The 22,549-nt window shown below is 42.2% G+C and overlaps 1 protein-coding gene across 2 annotated transcripts; it reads left to right on the forward strand.

Moving 5' to 3' along the window:
* The first annotated feature begins 6,227 nt into the window (after positions 1–6,227).
* PCDH18 (protocadherin 18) lies at positions 6,228–16,277 on the forward strand. Of its 2 annotated transcripts, none has more exons than XM_076337221.1 (4): positions 6,228–9,097; positions 10,035–10,123; positions 10,259–10,422; positions 14,706–16,277. In XM_076337221.1, exons 1-4 carry the CDS (start codon positions 6,593–6,595, stop codon positions 15,386–15,388), a joined length of 3,441 nt encoding a protein of 1,146 aa, XP_076193336.1. In that variant the 5' UTR covers positions 6,228–6,592; the 3' UTR covers positions 15,389–16,277. The 2 variants fall into 2 exon arrangements, with proteins under 2 accessions (XP_076193336.1, XP_076193337.1); XM_076337222.1 differs by having other exon boundaries at positions 10,038–10,123.
* The last annotated feature ends 6,272 nt before the right edge of the window (positions 16,278–22,549 follow it).

Consider the following 22,549-nt stretch of genomic DNA (forward strand, 5'->3'; position numbering starts at 1 on the left):
AGTGGATCTGGATCATTTGGCTTAGGCTGTCAGTGGAAGATTGAACACATGCTTTGTCTGGTCTGAAGACACTTCAAACAGCAATTATGCTCCTTTTTTAAACTCCCAGGGGCAATGGCGAAAGTTATAGTTCCATGAAAAGCTTGGGTTGAGCTGGTATTTTGACAAAGTATGTATTGCAGCCCAGACTAAATTCACATCTACACCAAACTTCAAACCCTTCCTTTACGGAAACCCCATTCCTGTGAAGAAAAGAAGTACCACAAATGCAGCTGTTCCTTCTGCTCTCTATAAAGTAAGAGTGGCCTTGAAAATATCATCACATGCTGGTTAATGTGTTGCAGGGTACAAGAGCAAGACGTGTGTCAAAGCAGAACAGCAGTAGTGTAAGACACGGAAAGCCTTTCAAATTTATTCACGTAAAGTATTTCAAATTCCAGTGCATGCAGTATATTAATTTGTTAACATCTGGAATAAAACCAGATGTGGGAATGCAAGTACACCAGCATGTAAGGCTGAAAACTGGTAAGCATACCTCAGGCAAAGAGCACAGAGGTTGCTAGTTCTTTCCCCACGGGGAAAAAGAGGTCTAGGGTCTCTGACTGCACTGGTGACTGCTGCAGCCCCACGGTGGCTGCATCATTAGGGGACAGGAGGTGACAGAGCATCTTTGTTCCTCAAATTCCACTTTGCATGAACCGAAGGTTATAGCCACTGTCCTCTGAAGCATCTGGCTCTCCTTATTGTTTGTATTTGCAGCAATAGAGATGGACAGAAGGAAAAAATGATGCATTAGGAAACGGGCAGTTATATCTGTTGTACACAACGGGACCCACAGCTGGTTTTAGGTGGCTTTGTGAGAAAGTGGAACAGGGCCACACAGCCTTACCCTTGTTGGCTTAGCTGCGGTGGGAAGGAAGTGTGCCACAGTTCTGACCGGTGCCTTTTATCCCAAGCGTACGTAACACTCAAAACCTCATTTTCCTTACGTGTATATATTGCTCTTAAAGGCAATTTTGGGTAAACAGCTATCAAATAGAGATATTCTACTTCATGCTTTACCAGGAAATAGTTAAACAAAATGACAAATGCATTAGAGTGAGCAAAAAATGGAATTTCCATTATATACTGTGCCATATTAACTAATCCTCAAAACAATTCAAAAGCATCCAGTGATATATTACAGGCATTTGTTTTTAATAGAGACTTAGTAAACCATAAGTCTCAAGCATTTTTCTCTTTTGCACTTGATAAAACTTTGAGAGATAAATGTTTTATTGGTTCAGAAAGAGACTGAATATCTAGGTACGGTACTTACCATGCATGGAACATGTACGGGTTTAACTCGCTGTTTATATACACAATGCTGCATTGCAAAACTGCCATGGAAATTTACTCATGTAGCAGGAAATCTGATCCCCTGCCCTTTGCCACGATGATTGATGATAATGTAAAATCTAATTTTGAACTCACTTATCAAAAAAAATTTCTCACCCATCAGCAGGTGTATAGAATTTTGTGGTTTGATGTATTTTAATGAATGATCAGATTTTTTTTAAGCAAGTTGAAAAAGTGACAATTATAGATCAGGGCTCTCAACTAAATTTCATAGAATGGTTTGAGCTGGAAGGGACCTTAAAGAATATCTAGTTTCACCACCCCCTCCATGGGCAGGGACACCTTCCACTACACCAGGTTGCTCAAAGCCCCGTCCAACCTGGCCTTGAACTTCTCTGTTTATTCCTACTTCTGGGTACCTGACCTTTTGTTCCAGGGCTTCGACTGGCCGTTTGTTGGGGCAGGAAGTTACTTTTTCCTGACACAGCTATTATCTTTACCGAGTGTTTCCTGGGTGTCTCCGAGGTGATGCAGAGTGGCCTTTGAGACTGCTCGTGCTGGATGCTGCATAGAAGGGGCGGTGCTCTGACTGGGAACAGAAACCGTTAGGCAGGGGTATCTTCAGCAGGATTAATTTAAGGTATAGGTTTATATGTATATAGTTAAGATATAGATTTTGTGGAGGTCAGGATTGATAGTATCAAGCGGGTTTTTTGCTTTTCTGATTTGCCTGCCAGGATCCCTGACCCCATTTTAGATCATCAATTCTCTGCCTTTTCAGGTGAACCAGGTAACTGATGCCTGATTGAGGTACGCTGTTTAGTATTCCACAGATTAAAATATACGCCCTACCTAATGTATTTGGGCTTAATTAAGACAACTGTGATACAGAGGTCACGTTTGACAAGCCAATGGTCCGTTCTGCCTTTACTGTCTCTTAAAGTAATCCAGCCTCTGATGCACCTCAGTTCTGAAAAAGGTATGGGGTATAAGCGTGACTGATGAGATAGTAGATTGGACAAATACAGCATTAATTTGTGATGAGTTCTATAATATGGTTGTCTGTGCAAAAAAACAGACTGAAATGACAGCCTCCTTTCACCCACTCCACTGAACAGCATCATACTGACCTTTGATCAGCTTATTTGTGGGTCCAAGAGCGAGTATAAAATGGCAACACTCGTTTGCCTACAAGGATACTCTTTACTGAATTTGCACTCATGCTGCAACAGATGGAAATGTAAAGTACAAAGACCAGGGAGAGCTCTGTCATTAGTTTTACGTTGGGAAACAAACTTGTTGAAAAGGGATGGAGGGAGAGCAAGAGACAGAGAGAGAGGGAGGAAGAAAGGGAAGGGGAGGGAGAGAGGGAAGAGGGAGAGAGGTTGCCCCCCAGTTTTGTCATTCATTGTGATGGAAATGTTCTTTTAAAATACACTTCTGACTTAGGAAGACTTGTCTTTCACATTCATTATGCAGGTGTCAAATCAAATTTTATCTTGCTATGTCTTGTGCGCTGGAGCATAGTGCATATGACATTTTGTAACATGATGCAACATAAGGCAATAAATCATACTGAGAGTGAATAAAACCTCATTTTTGTGTGTGTGTGTGCGTGCGTGCTGGGAAGGGAATGAACCAAATGGCACTGTGCTAATTTCACCGTGCTCCTATCATTGTTAAGAAAATTATTTTCTTTCTCCCCTGTCCCTGCTGAGGGACTATTTCTCAAAATAGTTCTTCAAAGTAAATTCTCTGTCACCTAAACTTTGCATATATACTGTGCATCTAGGGGATCAGTAACTTTTAGAAGAAAATACATGCTTGAGAGCTCAATAAAGCTCCTCAGAGAAACAAGACAGACTTTAAAATGTATTGACCACAGAAATAAACCTACTTTCAGCTAAGTGAAAAATTAATTAATCTGCTGTGCAGCTGTGGTTTCTGAAATAGTACTGTAGGCAAATGGAAGTGCTATTTGGAGTCAGTTTGTTTTTCTTCCTCAGGTACATCACTGGAGAATTTGAATGCAGCTTTTGAGAAGAACGTTGTGGTGAATAGATCCCTATTAGGTGGGAATAACCGAGATTACTCTCCAGGAGGCCCGCAGCACTCCACTCACGTGCCTAACAGCATTCACAATACCACGCTCCCTAAGAAGTGTCTGCTGGCTGCACGTGGGACTCTCCCTTTTCTTTGTAAGGGAAGTCTGCCATGTCAAAGGTGGACCGGAGTTTAAGAGACTTTCAGACAAAACTCTTTCGCTGGATATGGGAGGAATCAGCCTTGGGAGTGCTGCGGTTGCTCATAAGCAACCTACAGAAGTATCACTTCTAGAAGCACCACGCACTTAAATATTGCTGCATCTAAACAACCAACCTCAAGATGTGTTCCTTCTCACTTGTAGGTTCAAATGAATGTCAGATGGAAAAAAAAAAGAAAATCAAGGCTTTTTCATTACTTTAGTTCAGAATTCAGATAAGGACTATTGTGCCGATGACATTTTATCGTCATTATAAGTGTAAATGGTTAGTTGCAAGACAGTGTGAACTTAAGTGATAATATTACATATAACCTGACTGGTGACGTTGAGAAATAAAAAATAAATTAAAAAAGGGAAAAAAAGAAAAGAGGTGCTGTAATTCCTATCTGTAGGTATCCTGCTATCTATTAATATACAGAGTATGTCTCGGAGAAAGACCGATGTGACGAAGTGGAATTACTATTTGGAAAGTGATAAAAATTGCATAAAGCAAATTCTGCATATCTAAATGTACCAAACAGTTACTTGGAAGATCACGTTATCATTTAAGAGTATATATAATATTTTAGTTTTTAAGCAGTGAAATTATTTTTCCTATGAATTATTCATCTCCTGTACTCATCATATAAAGAAGCAGTGACTTCTTTTATCAACAAAATACTTTTTATTGACACTAAGGACAGCATTTAATTGAACCTATTTCCCCAATTATCGTCAGAAAAGAGTTTACATTGGTGTTTTGGAAAACTGTTTTAGGAAGATTTATCAGAGCTGCAAAAAAAGCTGTCCATGAACTAATGGAATTAGATTATCTTTGAATTCTCTCCACCAGAACTTAGAATGGCCACTAATTCCTTTCTTTGCTCTTTTGGTGTTTGCAAAGGGGTTCACTAAAGCCTGAATTGATATAATTATTGGCTTGGATTGTTAGAGATTTAGGCCAGATGGCTATGGGTTTCTAAAGTCCCAGTTGCTTGTGTTAGCTTTTCTAGTTTGCCTATAGGGTTTGGGGATCAGCAATTTGAAAGGGCTGCAAACTTGTAAAACAGTATTATTCATGGGGGCAGAATGTTCATCAGCGTGACCCAGTACTAAATACGTTCATTATGGGCATTTCTATTCTGCACAATTTGCCACACGGCGCTGGTTTGTGAAAAAAAAAGAGACAATGGCTTATAAAATGCTTTTGAATGCTTAAAAAGAAGGAGAGTTCACGCTGAGCCTCCTCTGCTTTCTTTTTCAGCAAGAGCCTTCTTAGTGACTTTGGCTGAGCTCTGCTGAGAGTAAGTAAATTGGGAAAACCAGAGATTTACTTTTTACATTTTTGGACATGGGGGGGGGAATAGAAAAGAGAGAAAAGAGAGAAAAGAGCAATGAAAAAGAGTGATGGTATTATTATGGGCAACACCAATAATCAAATGGACAAAGTTAGCAGAAAAACAATGAAAAGCATGGCGAGACTGTGGCTAAAATAATAAACTTAAAAAGCAAATGCAAAGAAGAGGAAATAGAAATCACATCATAAATAGATACATTTGAAATGAGAAGAACACATCAGCTTCTGTGACCCGGGTGCAGCCTGAAGCTCACGTAACGACCTATAGCAGTTCTGGTGTACACAAAATACATTATCGACTCAGCCATAAGATTATTTTTTTGTGTGCAAATGTGGTGCAGCGTAAACGTGAAAACAGTTTTCGGCAATAGCAGAGAGGCAAGGAAATTGTCACTTTCCGAACCCTTAATCTATCTTGCGGCTTCCTTTTCTTTAAAACGCTTGGCATGTAGAAGGTGTACTTAGCAGAAATTGTCACGGTGAAGCATGAAGTGCTTTTTCAGCTCGGATGAAAAAGACCTGCTGAAGAACCACTGGAACAGCAAATAAAGAAGCGCAGAAACACACACAGAGGCAATTGCACTCATGCAGACACGGAAGAACCAAGCTCAGGCAAATGCAGCTGCGCTGAGGACAGAAATGCTGCGAGAGGGAGCCAGGGGAAGGACAGGAGTGTGCAAAATGTTACTGACTCGGAAAGAAGGAGGGAGAGGTTTCAAGCAATGAAGGAGATCTCTCCGCGCTCCACGCAGGAGCAGAGATGTTGAGGAAAAGCAGGTAATAGGTAAACGAGCAGCAAGAAGACGCTCTTGAGGCATGGTTAGAGAGACGTCATGCCCAGCTCGTTTACTAAGCAAACGCAGTAAAAGGATCCCAGTTAGTTAAACAAGGGAACCTAAAAGTATGTAAATGAGGAGCGCGATCGCATTTTTCGTGGCAGGAAGGGGAGGAATTAAAATCACAAAAACCCGCTTGAAAGCGCCCTGAAAATGCGGGGGGGGCAGAAGTTGATTTAAAGTTGCCCCTTAGTCATCTGTCTGCTCCCCCCCCCCCCCCCCGCCCACCCGGGCTCCCCCCGGGCCCCCCCCCCCGGGCCTTGGCGGCAGGGCTGGCGGAGGAGCCGCCCCCCCGCCCGCCCCGGCGCGCAGGGCTGCGGGGCGGCCGCGCTGTCCCCGGCGGGGCGGCGGGCTGATTGGCTGGACGGGGCTCTGCACATGCCGGGCAAAAAGCTTTGTCTGGGGAGTTGGAGTGAAGTTGCGGAGGATTTTAGGCTGGAGTCGGCGAGCGAGGGTGTTTAGTCTGGCGGCGAGCGGGGAGAGGGAAGGGAAGAGGAGCTCGGCGGGAGGGTAGGCTGCGGATCCCGCTGGCTTCCCGGCGGTCCCTGGATGCTCGCGGCGGGAGAGGAGCGCGCTGTCCCGGCACGTTTCGCCCGGGAAGAGGAGCGGGGAGCCAAATGAGAAAGCGTGGATTGCGTACAGATTGTATCTGGATGTCCTGGCACGGTGTGTATAGAAAAAAAAAGTTTTCTGATCTGGTAAGATATTACTACTCGGCTGACTAGAAAAGGCGTTTTCAAGTTTTAGAGGACCAGATGTGCGCTGGGTTTAAGGTACCGGAGGAAGTCGAAATAATTGCTTTTTAACTTGCTTGGAGAAATGAATTGCAAAAACTTACAAATGCACCGAATCGGCAGTAAAATGCACTTTATATTCATTTTTGCACTGATGATAATATCTTTTGATAAGGCTGTGCTGGGCAAGAATTTGAAATACAGGATTTATGAGGAGCAGAGAGTTGGATCAGTAATTGCAAGACTGTCGGAGGATGTGGCTGATGTTTTATTAAAAATGCCTAACCCTTCCTCGGTTCGTTTTCGAGCCATGCAGCGGGGGAATTCTCCCTTGCTTGTAGTCCGTGAGGATAATGGAGAAATCAGCATAGGAGCTAAAATTGACCGGGAACAACTCTGCCAGAAAAACTTAAACTGCTCCATAGAGTTCGATGTGATCACTCTGCCCACTGAACATCTGCAGCTTTTCCATGTTGAAGTTGAAGTGCTGGATATTAATGACAACTCTCCCCAGTTTTCCAGAGCTCTTATCCCTATTGAAATATCAGAGAGTGCAGCTGTAGGAACCCGGATCCCTTTGGACAGCGCTTTCGATCCGGATGTAGGGGACAACTCCCTTCACACTTACTCCCTCTCTGCAAATGATTTTTTCAGTATTGAGGTGAGAACTAGGACTGATGGTGCTAAGTATGCAGAGCTGATCGTGGTTAGAGAGCTGGACCGGGAGTTGAAGTCAAGTTACGAACTCCAACTCACTGCTTCAGATAAAGGGGTGCCTCAGAGATCTGGATCATCCCTCCTGAAAATAAGCATTTCTGATTCCAATGACAACAGCCCTGTTTTCGAGCAACAGTCGTATATAATCCAACTCTTAGAAAATTCACCGATTGGGACTTTGCTCATAGACCTCAATGCTACTGATCCAGATGAGGGCGCTAATGGTAAAGTCGTGTACTCTTTTAGTAGTCATGTGTCTGCCAAAATTATAGAGACTTTTAAGATAGATTCAGAAAAAGGACATCTGACTCTCCTGAAGCAAGTGGACTATGAAGTAACCAAATCCTATGAAATTGATGCTCAGGCTCAAGATTTGGGACCAAATTCTATTCCGGCTCACTGCAAAATTATAATTAAAATTGTGGATGTGAATGACAACAGACCCGAAATTAACTTAAATCTGATGTCCCCAGAGAAAGAAGAGATAGCTTACATTTCTGAAGGGTCACCTCTGGACACTTTCGTTGCCCTGGTCAGAGTGCAAGACAAGGACTCTGGCGTGAATGGAGAGATAGTTTGCAAGCTCCATGGACACGGTCACTTTAAACTTCAAAAGACTTATGAAAATAACTATTTAATCTTGACTAATGCCACTCTAGACAGGGAAAAGAGATCTGAATACAGCTTGACTGTAATCGCGGAGGACAAGGGAACGCCAAGTCTTTCCACAGTGAAACACTTCACTGTCCAAATCAGTGATGAAAATGACAACCCACCCCGCTTCCAGACAAACAGATACGAAGTTGTTATCTTGGAAAATAACTCTCCGGGAGCTTACATCACATCAGTCACAGCCACAGACCCAGATCTAGGTGACAACGGGCAGGTGACCTACACTATTTTGGAGAGCTATATTTTGGGAAGTTCTATAACCACCTATGTGACCATCGACCCCTCCAACGGGGCAATCTATGCCCTGAGAACCTTTGATCATGAAGAAGTAAATCAAATTGCCTTTATGGTTCAAGCTAGGGATGGAGGGAGTCAGCAGCTTGTTAGCAATACCACGGTTGTACTAACCATCATCGACGAAAATGACAATGCTCCTGTCATTGTGGGGCCAGCGCTACGCAACAGCACAGCAGAAATCTCAATCCCTAAAGATGCTGGAATTGGCTTTCTTGTCACCAGGATAAGGGCTACAGATAGAGACTCTGGTATGAACTCTGAACTCAGCTGCTCCATAGCAGCTGACAAGGAAAACAGCATCTTTGTGATGGATCCCAAAACTTGTGACATCTCTATCAATGTGAGTGTTGAATCAGTTCCAGCAAAACAATGGGAGTTTTTTGTGATAGTCCAGGATAAAGGCAGTCCTCAGCTTAGTACTAAAGCACTTCTGAAATGTACCGTTTTTGAGTATGTCTATTCATTTTCAAGCACAGAAGCAACTTTGGTAAGCCAACCCTCCCTGGATGTCTCCATGATAACGATTATATCCTTAGGATCAATATGTGCAGTGTTGTTGGTCATTATGGTTATCTTTGCTACAAGATGTAATCGAGAGAAAAAGGACACCAGGTCCTACAACTGTCGCGTGGCGGAATCGACCTACCAGCACCACCCAAAACGACCCTCAAGACAGATCCACAAAGGGGACATTACATTAGTGCCAACGGTTAACGGCACTTTACCCATCAGATCTCACCACAGAGCTTCTCCATCATCATCTCCGACACTGGAAAGGGGCCAAATGAGCAGCCGGCAGAGCCACCACAGCCACCAATCGCTGAACAGCCTGGTGACAATCTCCTCTAACCACGTGCCTGAAAATTTCTCACTGGAACTCACCCATGCTACTCCGGCTGTTGAGGTAAGGTCCATACCTCGTTTTGCACATCCATGCACTCATGCATTCACTTGGGAGCATGGAGGTACTCTGCATGCAACCTGTGAGAGCAATAGGCAATTAGGTCTATGCCTAATGAGAACGTGTTATGGATTTCTCTTTAGATGGCACAGCTTTGCAGTTTTATTCCAGTACCAACTGAATCCATTACCATGGGGAACAGGATTAAATCTATTATTAATAGCATTATTTCTTGGTTCTTCCCTGTAAGGTTGAAGCAATGGAGTGTAACGTAGACGGTACTCTGCTCAGGTTTACTTCTCTTTCTTTCTTGCCTTCCCTTTCCCTCTGTATAGCTCTGTTTAAGAAAGAGTGCCAGAGTATTTATATAGAGAAACAATACAGGAAATTCTTTCATTAATGGGGATGGAGAAGTGAAAGGTTAAACACTGACACGGTTTAAGTACAGCTGCTGTAATATATGATCGTAGTATCTCAAACATTGAGACTACCCATCTCAGTTTTTACTGCAAATGCTATGTAATGGCTTAAATGAGAGCTGTGCCCTGGTAACTCTTTACCTGTAGAGCAATGACATTTTATTTTGAATTAGGATCCTGGAATGGTAAGGGATTGATTCTAATCTATTAAAGCAAAACTCCACCTCTGTTTAATTACTTGTTTTACTTGTTAATGAATTAATTATTATGAGTTCAGAGGCTAATGAACAGCAGTGCATTTCCTCATTGTACAAGGTCCTCAGATGTTTCCTGTGGCAGACACTATACTACAAGGTAGTCTGTTGTACTGCATTATATATGTGCAGGAAGTTGATTTAATTAAACTTTAAAGGAAAAAAAAAAACCACCCAACAAACAAACCTGAGAAGCAAATTAGTGGTTTTACAACTGGGAATTTGAGCTTTCATTTCAAGGAATCAGTCCTTTCACCTTTTCTTTAGCAGGTTTCTCAGCTTCTCTCGATGCTTCACCAGGGCCAGTACCAACCAAGACCAAGTTTTCGAGGAAACAAGTATTCCAGAAGCTACAGGTAAGGATCTGGACCGTTCTGCTGTATATGCATGTACATGTATCAGAAAGTATAGACCTGTATTTTTAATCAAAAAGTAGAATATAACATACATGAGATAATTTAATCCTACCATCACCACAATTCTCTTCACAGGTATGCCCTACAAGATATGGATAAATTCAGCTTGAAAGACAGTGGCCGGGGTGATAGCGAAGCTGGAGACAGTGATTATGATTTGGGGAGAGAGTCTCCAATTGACAGACTTCTCGGGGAAGGATTCAGTGACCTTTTCCTTACAGATGGGAGAATTCCTGCAGGTAAGAGCACAATGGAAGCTGAACAGTTTATTTACAGTGCTGCCTGGCTGTCACTTTGATAAAGCTACTACTGAGAAAGCAAAAATTCTTTAGCTTTCAAGTCCTGTGTTTCCTTCCTTTTTTACTCTGTTTCAAGATAAATATTGAGCTGAAGTCTTCACATATCTAGTAAAATCAATCCTCAGACACAACTGAAAATCTGCCCAGAGCAATGCCTACTTTTTTCTATTATTCACATCATCATGAGCTGGCTCCAAATTCTCCCCAAAAGCACGATTTGCTCCATGTCCTTAGACTTTTAATGACTGGGTGGATGTTTTGCAAAGCCAGGCAGTTGTGGTTTGTTAAAAATACACTAAACTATAATTTGGGAGATACATTTTCCACAGTGGGTTTGATCCACACAATACAAACTTCTACCGTTCAGAACTGGATTGTGAAAGTGGTCTAGAAATACGGATGGAGAAGAAAGAAAAGTGTATTTTTTCCCACTGAGAAACAAACTTGAGTGGCAAGGGAAGGATCTAAATATGTCCCAGACTTTAAATCTTGCAACCCTAATTTCTAGAAGAGCGAGCTTAAGAGGTACAATTCAGGGGCAGAGGGCAGACAAGAAAAAAGCTAGGAAAGGGTGAGTGAAAGTGAGATAAACACACACGTGCATATTCATGTGTTTGAAGTACCACTTTTAAATTTATGCCCAGTTATAAGTTGAATAAAAGAGGCTATGGGAAATCAGGCTAAGTACAGATATGGGAATTTTGTAATTACTTTAATGATTATACAGCCGCTGGTTGTACCCTAGATCTTGTACTTCTTTCAGATCATATTTAGTTTTCTCTGTATAACCAACAGGGCCGGATAATTTCAGTATGGTTCACTGAACCAAGAGTGTAAACTTAAAAAGTTTAGTAAAGTCATTTTATACACAGGGGCACGTTGCTTTGTGCGGCAGTGCAGCGCATATTCCCTCCTAAAGTGACCCCCACATATTGCCCAGGACTGGAGGAGAGGAGCTGCAGTGCTGCAGCTCCTTCCCTCTGCTGCCACGGAAAACACCGGTGAGGGGGTTGTACCTGACCTTGGTGCGTTTTACCCGGAGAAATATGCTGTTAGGCTAGGCAAGAGTAAACAGCAAAAGTTTAATTTGTTCTTCTTATACATTTTAACTTCAAAATTTTCTTTGTATATTTTGCTCCAGACTAGGTCTTGCATCACCTACCCAGGCATTCACCTACCTCCTCAACTTAGTCTGACGTACTCAGTGTTTCAAAACCAGAGACCTTGGAAAGTTACTATTTTTTCAGAATCCTTAACCGAAATTTGGAGTCCTAATATATTTTTTATCCTCATCTCCCCCAGCTCCTACTACTTATTTCTCTGCCAGCTAGCATGAGGCATGTCTCATTCTCTCCTGTGGCTGGCAAGGAGGCAGGGAGGGATCTGCTGGAGCTCTCAGTTGCCAGGGGAACATCAAATGCAATGGTGTTTGCACTGGCATCCAGCCCCGCTGCTGCCAAGGAAGAGCTGTCCCCTTCCCGGCGGGCAGCTGGGGGCTGCCCGCGGGCGGGAGTGGTTGCCCTCTTGGCTAGCTGAAATGCCCATGACTCATTTTCAGTTCTTGCAATTCGGTCTCTAAATAGGAAGCCAAAGGGTAGGATTTCCAGAAGTGCCTGGCCTTTGCCCAACACTAATCACATTCAAAGTAAGGAAAACTCCTGCTGAGTACCGACAGAACTGGGTTGGGCTATCAAGATGGGCATTTAATCTCACCCAGATGTCCATTTGCCGCTATGCGTGGTCTTAATCCATCAGATAAGTATGCTGAACCTGCGCAGATGAGACCTGAATTGATCTGCAATCCGAACAAATAAAAAGGAAAAGAAAACTTCCTGGAGGTTTCCTGTTCTCCATTTTGAAAGGTTTCTGCATTGTCAGGCTGGACACAGGCAAAATGCTGTGAGAACGTCCTTTCAGTTTGTCCCTTTAAGGTAGAACTGGAAAGGAACAGAGACAGTCCCGTTCCATGTCAAAAACGACATGATCAGAAAGTTCAATAACTGTCCTTGAAAGACTTGTTTCTTTCTCTCTCACTTTTTAAATCCTCACCGATAAGCTTTAAGTTCTGGCAAAAAAAAAAAAAGCTTTTGTGCATCTGTTTTTTTTTTTTTATTTATTGCTGATTTAAGGACACACTGTGACACCATTCAGTTTTGTCAGAGTATCTTTCGATCTTATGTTCAGGAATGTCAGAATTTATTATTTTATACCAAAAGCAATCCTGATAACATCAGTAACAAAACTCACAATAAGACAACCCTCACTTACTAATGAAATGTTAGACCACTGAAAGTCTCTCATTAATTTACGGGAGTCTTCTTAATTAGAAGAGTAATCCTCACCTTCTGAGATGAGTTGAGAGCTGGTCCAGGCTCCATGGATCACTTAGATATCTTTTCTCCTTCCTAACTCTTAGGCATTTTCTGTAAAAAGGCACACATGCTTTTCATACATGGGAACAAAGCACTTGAAGGCATTTCAGTCACTCGTATCAAAACTTCAGGCACGGATATTTTCTAGGTTGCTTTTTTTTGTTTGAAGCTCACTGATCAGCAAGCCAGTTGCAATAGCTTGTGCAATATCCAGCCTGTATTCTTGAAGAAATTCATACTCTCACATGTAAGACACAGGGAAAGTTTATATTCAGAGGAAGGGAAAGGTCATTAGGAAAGCAAACAATATGGTAGGCTGTGTAAAGCACAGAGATCAGTAACGCTGACAGGATGAGAGTAGGACTTTATCAATCACTGGCACGTCCTAAGCTGAAATACTCTGTTCAGTTCTGCTTACACCATTGCAAAAAGATTTTTTGATAAACTGAGTGGATCCAGAGCCAGATGGGGAACGTGATGAGAAAGGGAGGAAAACTTACAGGGCATGACTGCAAATGTTACTTATGTATTCAATGTATAAAGAGAGAAAGAAAAAGAAACTATTCTGCGTGGGCTAATCTAACCATTAATTGATAGAGAATTAGGGCAAAAGCTTCTTACGGTCAAAATATGCATAATGCAAAGAGTCTGGCATTTCTGAAAACTTTCTTTTGAAGTATGTGGCTCAAATTCAAGCTAGTGGCCCCTGCAGCGCCTAGGTCTTTTCCAGCAGGTCTGCCAGGCACCCAGGCAGCGCCCAGCCTGAGCCGAGGCTTTCTGTCCTACAGAGTTGGTTCCCTTTGGAGAGGAAAATTTGGCCTCTCTCCTGGCACATCTCTCTTTGCAGGCCTGTCAAATAGGGCTTTGCCTGTCTCCGCTTCCAGGGACCATTCCCAGACCTCTTCAGGCGTTTGCAGAGGACTCTTGCGGTGCCCCTCCAAGGGCCAGTTCAGAACAGCGTAGCTCCCAGGGTTGCGGTCACTTGCCCTATCGTATTGCTTCTCCCTGAGAGACACCACTAAAACCAAGCAGCTGAAAGAGCGGCTCTGTTGTCTTCTGCTTTTCATCCCTCCTGGCTGGCCTGGATGCCCACCTTGTGGGTTAAAGCCCACCTTGTGCCAACGCCTGAGCCAGCACGGTCCAGTAACCTGAGCTACAGAGCTGCAAGTGCACCTCAGAGTGACTCCAGTATAAACACTGGAGCCACATGGGGTGTGAATTAAGCCATAGGTATTCTGATACTGGATTAAAATTTAACGGATTCAGTTAAAAAGGTAATATGGCAGTGGATCACCTTGTATTCAACATACACATCATTGTCAGATCAAAAGGAGGTGTGTTAATGAAGAGGATGATCCCTCTGCATGTTATTGTTCTTTCTTCTTTATTTTCCCTGTCCATTTATTCCCACTTTATTACTCTGATATGCTTCTCTAATTGCATGTGGAAGACTTCACTAAAACTTAAGTAAATGCTTGGAGGTAGAAACACCTTAATTTTATTTATTTTTTTTAATGAAACAGCGCTGTACAAAGGGAACGAATGGCTTTAAGTCACAAGCGTGTTTTCCACCTGGGATTTACATGTTTATCTTCAGCCCTGGTTAAGAGATTGCATTACTGTCTTACATGTTCTGCATTTATCGTTCTCATTTTTTGAGACCATTCGGAAATGGAAGTACATTTAGATCCAGACCATTTGTATTTGCCACCTTTCCGCACACAGAAAGTGAACCCAAACACCAGATTTGAACATCTTTGGAGAAGTTCAGTCCTTGTGTTAGTCCCTGCGAATGTAAGTGATATCTGCAACGGGAGGGGGATGCTCACTCTCCTCTTTTCTCTCTTGCAGCGATGCGGCTGTGCACGGAGGAGTGCAGGGTTCTGGGGCACTCCGACCAGTGCTGGATGCCGCCGTTGCCCTCTCCCTCCTCTGATTACAGAAGTAACATGTTCATCCCTGGGGAGGAGTTCCAGTCGCCCCAGCAGCAGCTGCAGCTGCAGCAGCAGCAGCAGCAGCATCAGGGCCTTGAGGAAGATCCACAGCCTGCTGACGCCAGCGAGAAGAAGAAGAGCTTTTCAACGTTTGGTAAAGACTGCCAGAGTGAGGAGGAGTCAGGGGACACCTGTACCTCCTCTCTCCTCTCTGAAATGAGCAGCGTCTTCCAGCGCCTGCTGCCTCCCTCGCTAGATGCCTACACGGAGTGCAATGAGATGGATCGCTCCAACTCGTTGGAGCGCAGGAAGGGACATTTGCCAGCCAAGACTGTAAATTATCCACAGGGGGTGGCAGCCTGGGCAGCCAGCACACATTTCCAAAATCCTGCCAACAACGGGCCCACTCTGGGGACTCACTCGAGCGCGCAGCCTTCCTCTAAATGGCTGCCAGCCATGGAGGAGATCCCAGAGAATTACGAAGAAGATGATTTTGACAACGTGCTCAACCACCTCAGTGATGGTAAACACGAACTCATGGATGCCAGTGAGCTGGTGGCAGAAATTAACAAGCTGCTGCAAGATGTCCGGCAGAACTAATTGTTTCAAAAGCCTATTTTTCCATAGTTATGGAAAACTGGAAGGGAAAAAAATAAAGAACAAAAAACAAACTGAGAAGAACTGGCATTGCCAACTAGTTGCATTTATCATAAATGTGTCTGTGTATGTTGAATATTAAAATACTGTATTTTCATATGTACACAATGCAAGTGTGATTATCTTTATCTGTATTTTAAAAATACATTTGTACCTTATATTTATGTGTAATTTAACAAATAAATTTTATTTTTGTACACCCACAGCAAGCATGTTTTCCTAAATGTATATAGATGGTACCACCCTTGTCAAACTTCCAGCATTCTTGCCACACAGGCATGTTAAAAAAAAAAAAAAAAAAAAGGAGGGATTTTGCTTTCCCTTATTATTTCTTTTAAGTCTCAAATGTTACAAATACGAATTCAAACCACTGAAAAGTTATGCAAACATTAGTTTCAATAAATGATCCAACACCTTGTTGCAATGTTTCATTCTTATAATAAAGAGTTGTCAACTCCCATGAAACCTAAAATGTCCTTTTTATTTTTATGCTTTTGGTCTATAGAGTCATTTCCCCATTTAATTAATGGATTATTGCAGGCTGGGGTCTTCCTCTCTTTTACAAGTAAGTGTTTTCCCAAGTGAACAAATCATGCAATTCAGTGGTGGGACTTCCAATGTTATCTCTGCAAAAAATTTGTTCTGCCGTTGTTACGCTGCAAAGCCAGTTGAAGTGGGCGGTGTATACTTGAATGACAGCAATAAAATCAGCTTGTCTGACCTCAAGCTGAATTCTCAATTTATGTAAATAAAAAAATTGCAATTGACTGCATTATCCTTGTAAATGACACCAAAATAAAAGGAATGTTGCATCTCCCAGGAAAGCACCTGATTATAGCTATATTTTGCCTCTCTTATAAGTGTGCCTATCTTGTATTTGCAAAGTAGTACAGAAATATTTGGGCTTCCTAGAAAAGAGCTATCCTGCAGGTACATTGGTTCTCGCTGAATCCCATCCTTCCATTGTGGGGCTTCTCCCTGTACTGAAGCTAGCTCAATGAAAACAGTAATTTATACCGTGGTGCCATCACCACTGGGGGGGTGATGTAACTAATATTTCTCAGATAAAAGTCAATGTGGTCCCTTTAATTCCTCTTTTTCAAAAACATTTTTGGTTAGCCTGTCATACACAGGGAGATTTTTGTAATAGTAAACAAAGTGATTTTACAGTTGAGAAACATGGGTGGTTTCTGGACTCCTGATGCTCATTTCAGGAGAGTGTTAAGTTATTAAGAGATGGCCAGAAAAACTGGTATTTTGGGCTTTCATTCAGAGCTGCAGACGCGTATTTTTTACAGGGTATATTTTTTACCAGAAGTGTGAAAAACTTGTAATAATCCAAGTGAACCTGGGCATAAAAACTGGCACATGCCTTTATTCTGGAGAATTGCACTTGTAAAGTACCCTAGAGAATATTTTTTAATGGTAGATACAGAAAAGTCCTGTTTAATGTGTTACCTAAAAAAGCCAGAATTTTGTTGTGTGCATAAGCTTTATTTGTTTGGTCTGTGTGTAAGGAAACTTTAATCTCATTATTGGTTTCACAGTTCTGTAGGTGTGACATCTGTAGACGTGTAGACATTTGTTGACACCTGAATAATGGAGAGATTCTCAGCTTGTTTACGTGTCAGGAATTCATGAGTACATCTATGCTGGTTAGAAATACCAGGACCTCAGATTTCTAACCAAGTATCCGTATTGGCAGATGAAACTATCAAAACACCATTTTGTCAATATGACTTACACATTTAAGGGAACTGGCTTATCAGCATTGGTACAAGAAGATCCTCTAACAGTGGAGGCTCTGTTTCTGTTTTGGAGAGCACCTTTGAATGCCAACGAGACCTCAGTCTCATTGAGCTAACGTCTTGTTACTGAAAGGAAGAAGTCATAAGACCTCATTTATTAAATATTTGAAAACCTCATCCCTGTTTTTCCCCTTCCTTCCCACTAATAGGCCTTAATGGCCCCAGCCAGCCTCACCTGGGTCCCACCTTCCCACTCCCCCTCACCTCAAGGGCTCAGGAGCTCATTTAACCTCAGCCTGGGGCATTCAGCTGTTGTATGAGTGTTGGTCTCTATCCTTACTTCCTGGATAGATCTGGGACTTACTTTATAGCAGTGTCTCCAATCCCATATCCAGTTGCTGCTGACAGGAGTCCTTGGATTGACCCTCATCCTGGTTTGTCCCCTTGCTGTGTTGGGGGCTGTCGATGGATCCCATTACCAGCACCGGGGTCAACCTGCTGCATTCAGGTACTGTAGGATGGCACTTTGTCAGCGAGGGTAGTGGCTGTGTTGGGACTACTCTCAGCTCCTGGCCTGTCTCCTGCCCGCCTCCCTGGAGCAGCCCTGCTCTTGGTGCTCCCTGGCAGTATCTCATGCCCCATGTTCATCCCAGGACTTGCCTCTTTATCAGCAAGGTCGACTCTGAAACCAGTCTAGATGCTGTAGCAGTCCTACCAAGTCCTGAAGTTCACAAGGGCATGGCTGGCTCCTTAGCTAGGTTGTTTCTGCCTCATCTCAGCCCCACTCCCCCCCCCCTCCCCTTGCAGTTTCCCTCTTCATCAGTATCCAGTTTTGGTCCTGCTCTCCAAGTTCCCTTACCCCCACCTCATTCTCCTTCCCTCTCAGCTCTCTGACTCTGCTTCCCTTAAGTCAGTCTTACCCATGTACTAATCCTGCACAGCCCATGGCTGTACTCTTGTGTTTACAAAATACATGGTGTCCCAATAACATTGCCCATGACTGAAATTCCCAGTTTCTACCTCTTCAGCTGGGGTCTAGTTAACACATTCCTCAAATACTCTCTTGCCCTAATTTTTCATGTGTAATTGTAAGCTCCACTGGATTCCTGAATTGCCCCATGCCCAATGGCTTTTAAAGGGTGACTGTACGGGGTGGCAAGGGCTGACGTGCCCAGCTGCACCTCCCTGTCACTGACTTTGCACAGGAGCGGAACGGGAGAGGGAGGCTCAGGCAGAGCAACTCCCAAGACAAAATTTACGCCTGCTTAGGAAATCACTGGTTATTTGATTCCAGCCTGGGCACACACGGTGTGTGAGGTGTACAGGGGGACTGGCGGTTATGTTAAAAGTGTACAAGATGGTAGTTTGACAACATCTATTAAACTTGGAAATTATTTTCGTTTTCTATTGATATGGATAAAAAGTTGCTGTCTGTTACAAAATCAGCAGCTGACAATGAAACTCCCCTTCAAGTGGTGCAGATTCCTCCTTCATAAATAAATGCAGATATATTGCTTCCCATTTCTAGAAGAGGAAATATTAGACCTTCAGGCTCAGACTGGTTTGCGCTGCCTACAGACTTGCAGGGCAGCCTGATAAGCTCCATTTTCACAGTCACACCATCCACTAGGGATTACCACCCTGTTTTAAATTTAAAATCCTTAAATCAGTTTATGCCCACTGGCCCATGTCACATGGATAGTCTCAATGATTTAAAGAGCCATTGTTTGCAGAGGGGGCTTTCTAGCAAAAATAGATTGCAATGAATTTCTCCGGTAGTGCTAGGCATCCAAATATCATAAAATACGTAAAGTTTTCCTAGAGGGATTTCTGTACCAACACACAGTAATAGTATTTGGTATGTGCATTGCTGCAAGAATCTTGTCATGTAAAGAGACTGGTTATAAGACCAGTCTCCAGGAGCAAAAATGTTTACTTAGATTATATCTGAAATGCATCAGAGTTTGAGCTGCATTTATTACGGATAGGAAGCTTGCTAAAAGATCTGTAGATTGTGGTAAATGAGGGAAAAAAATCTATCTTAATCCTACTGTATTTAGAGTTCCTCTTTTCCTCAGGCTTCCCTTATAAAGGAGAGAAATTATATATATATACACACACACACACACACACACACAGACACTTGTATGTGTGTGTGTACACATATATAAAAACCCTAGCACCAAATCTCTTCTATGTCAAGAATAGGGAAAACTGTATTACGCAGCTTAAAAAAGAATAATAATAAAAATCTGGATTTGCTATATTTTGACAACTAATAGAAGGTTAGGGGTTTGTGGTGTATTTTAAGCACCAGACATGAGCATGATTATCCTGTCCAGAACACTGGGCTGCTAGCACTTGTATAAATGCTTGGCACAGTTTTATCCTTGAAGCCAAAAAGTTTTCCTCCTTGGTACCATAATGACAGAAAAGGTTATGAAAGTCAGCAAATATTAATTACCAAAATACTGGTTATTACTATGTGCTGGTGGTTCTGTCATTGCTACCATAGATGAAATTAGTAAGACTTTTGAACAAATACAAAGCTTAATTAATGGATGCTCCACCACTATTTTTCTCCAGACTCCATGTAAGTTTTCTTTTTTAGTCACTTCTGAAATGGATAAACTCAAAAATGGACTGAAATAATGATCAGAGATAGTGGGTTGTTTGACAACTTCTTTAATTTGTGTTTAAAATATTTCTGTAACCACTGCATCGCACTTTGCTGTTTGGTGTCCATTAGGATAAACGCATTGAGAGGATGTGGAGGATGTGGCTGTCAATAATGTCTTTGTTGCATTCTACACCCTGGTTGTGTTTATAGTTACTTGGTTTAAGAACGGCAATAGAGAGCAAACAAAAGCTACCACAAAATATTTAACCTTTACAGTTTCCTATCTTTTTTTAATGAAAAATTGAAATTCATAGAAAATGCCAGGAAATTTAATTTCCTCCTCTTCTCTGCAACCTGCAGAGAATGTCAGATGTTTCCAAAGATTAGAAGACTTGAAAACCTCGATTGTCAGCTGCGTATATAAAACATAAACTTTCCATACTGCAGCACCTAGATTAGGAAAAGCAGCCAAAGTTTGCCTGCAAGCTGTAAAAATAGGCTGGATTCGTGAAGAAAATCTTATGTTTAAACTTTGTCAGGAAGGACAACACATGGAGGTTAGTCCAAGTTGCTTTAAAGAACAAATGCAAAAGGAGCTCTCTCTTGTTTAGTTAGCATTAGGTTAACATAGTACCTAAACTGAGATCCCTAGGAGACTACGGTATACATGCATTTTCTTTCAACAATGTAGACTGTTACAGAGAGGAGTGAAATTGTGCCTGAAAGTGTATCCCAGGGTCAGACTTTGTCTGCACATAAAACTTGTCCTGCAGCATATTCTGTAACGCAGTTTATATAAATAAAAAAAGGAAGTGATAAAATTGTAACTTCAATCAATAAAAAATATTAATAATTAGTAACCCTATTGCACTTTACATCCTCAGAGCTGTAGAACCATAAATGACTGAGCACTTTAAAAAAAAAAAAAAAATTCTGGGATCATTTAACCCACTACTGAAAAAAGAGCCTCTCTGAAGAGACGCACAGGAACAGTATAAACCATACTGTAAAAACTATTTACAACAGAATTGGTAAGTAATACCTTGTTTAATTAAAACTCAAGGGAGACTCCGACAGAAATGAGTAATAACCTAAGCTGAAATTTGACCAGTGCACCCATTCTCCTACCACTTGCCCAAATAGAACTGTGGGAAATACTGAGAAATGATCATGCAGACTGTTTTACAGCTTACATGAAGCATTTAAAGCATCACCATGCATCCAGTTTCATTGCATGACTTTGGTTTAGTACTGATTCAAGAGAAGAAAACACTACATAGTGAATCGACAGCACCCCTTATACATAACCTAGACATTCCTTGAAGGACTTTTATCCTTATAATGCCTGCACACAACGAATGCCAGGTAAGCTTCAGAAATTCACAAAGTCACAGAAGAAAGCTGCATGACTCGAGTGAGACTTCCCATATTTGTGAAGACAAATATTTTTAAGCATACTAAGGTTTAGAGCTACAAAATCTCTTAAGTAACCATAAGTTCATCTAGCATAATTTTTATCATCTAAATCCTAAATGTAGAATCTCAAAACATGGATGTCTACTTGTTGATTGATTTTATGTCTATGACTTATAGCAATGCCAATGATTCTTGACATACAGGTGACTGACTGTATATGTTCCCATGTAAATACTATATTAAATTCTCTAGATGTGGAAAATTTCTGTGCCTGGTCACACCAAAGTCTGTCAATGCCTGAGTGCCTAAATGTCGGGGGCAAGCAATCCATTGCCTAACTCATTTCAGGGCCTCAGTGCTGCAGAGGTTTGCCTATCTGAACATGCACACAAGACCGGACTCCAGAGAAAATACATGAAGGGAAAAAGAGGGCTGCACATGGCAACAGGCACCGGAAAGCCCTTCCAGGTGGTCATCCCTCAATAGATTTGTTTCTTTTCTCTCTGTGGCTGAAAATGTGTGTTTTAAATGTTAAACAAAGACAGCAGCTTCAATGGTAAAAATTGAAATTGTATGGTAGGCTAGTGGTTTGGACAAGAAGTTGAAGCTTCCTGGGAAGAGAAAGGGATTTGAAGCTGGGGTTTCTTGTAGCTCCAGTAATGATAAAAGTACCCACTATACTTTCATATACTTGTATTTTGTGAGGAAGAATTGTCATAAGCTCTTGTCCTGAAGATAGGATTGATCATGGTGGGGTTTTATTTAAAAAAACCTTTTAGCTTTAACTACTTATTATTTTTTAAAAAAACTTTTACCTTTAATCCAAGTCCAGTATGCTGCCCTCCCATCTTCTCCTTCCAACAGCCCCTGGGCATTCCTGCTTGTGCTCTTTGCTGCCACTGTTGCTTGAACAAAGATAAGATGGAACAGCTCAAGGAGTCGATCTGGCTGAAAAGTAATGGCTTCCTCATGATGACATGCATGCTGCTGCAGAGGTGGGTCCCAAGTATAGCGTAGCCGGGGCTTTGGTTGGCATCTGTTGCTACAGACCTATACTCTTGGTCACCAGTGAACACACAACTGTTGTAGTTTAAGCATTGCTAAGAAAGCAGCTATGAGAGCATGGAGTGCAGGGCAGGCTGCAGGACCTGTGTTACATGCCAGCTCTCTGGGTGACGTACTCTGAACTCAGTGCTTTAGGGCTGCTCTGCCAGTAACACACAGCCTAAATGGTTCAGACATGGCTGTGGAGGGTGATCTTTCCCTGTAGACTGGAAGTTTAATCCATACTGCCATCATCTGCCTTTCTTACTGACTGGT

This window comes from Aptenodytes patagonicus, chromosome 4, assembly GCF_965638725.1.
Source record: "Aptenodytes patagonicus chromosome 4, bAptPat1.pri.cur, whole genome shotgun sequence".
Taxonomy (NCBI): domain Eukaryota; kingdom Metazoa; phylum Chordata; class Aves; order Sphenisciformes; family Spheniscidae; genus Aptenodytes; species Aptenodytes patagonicus.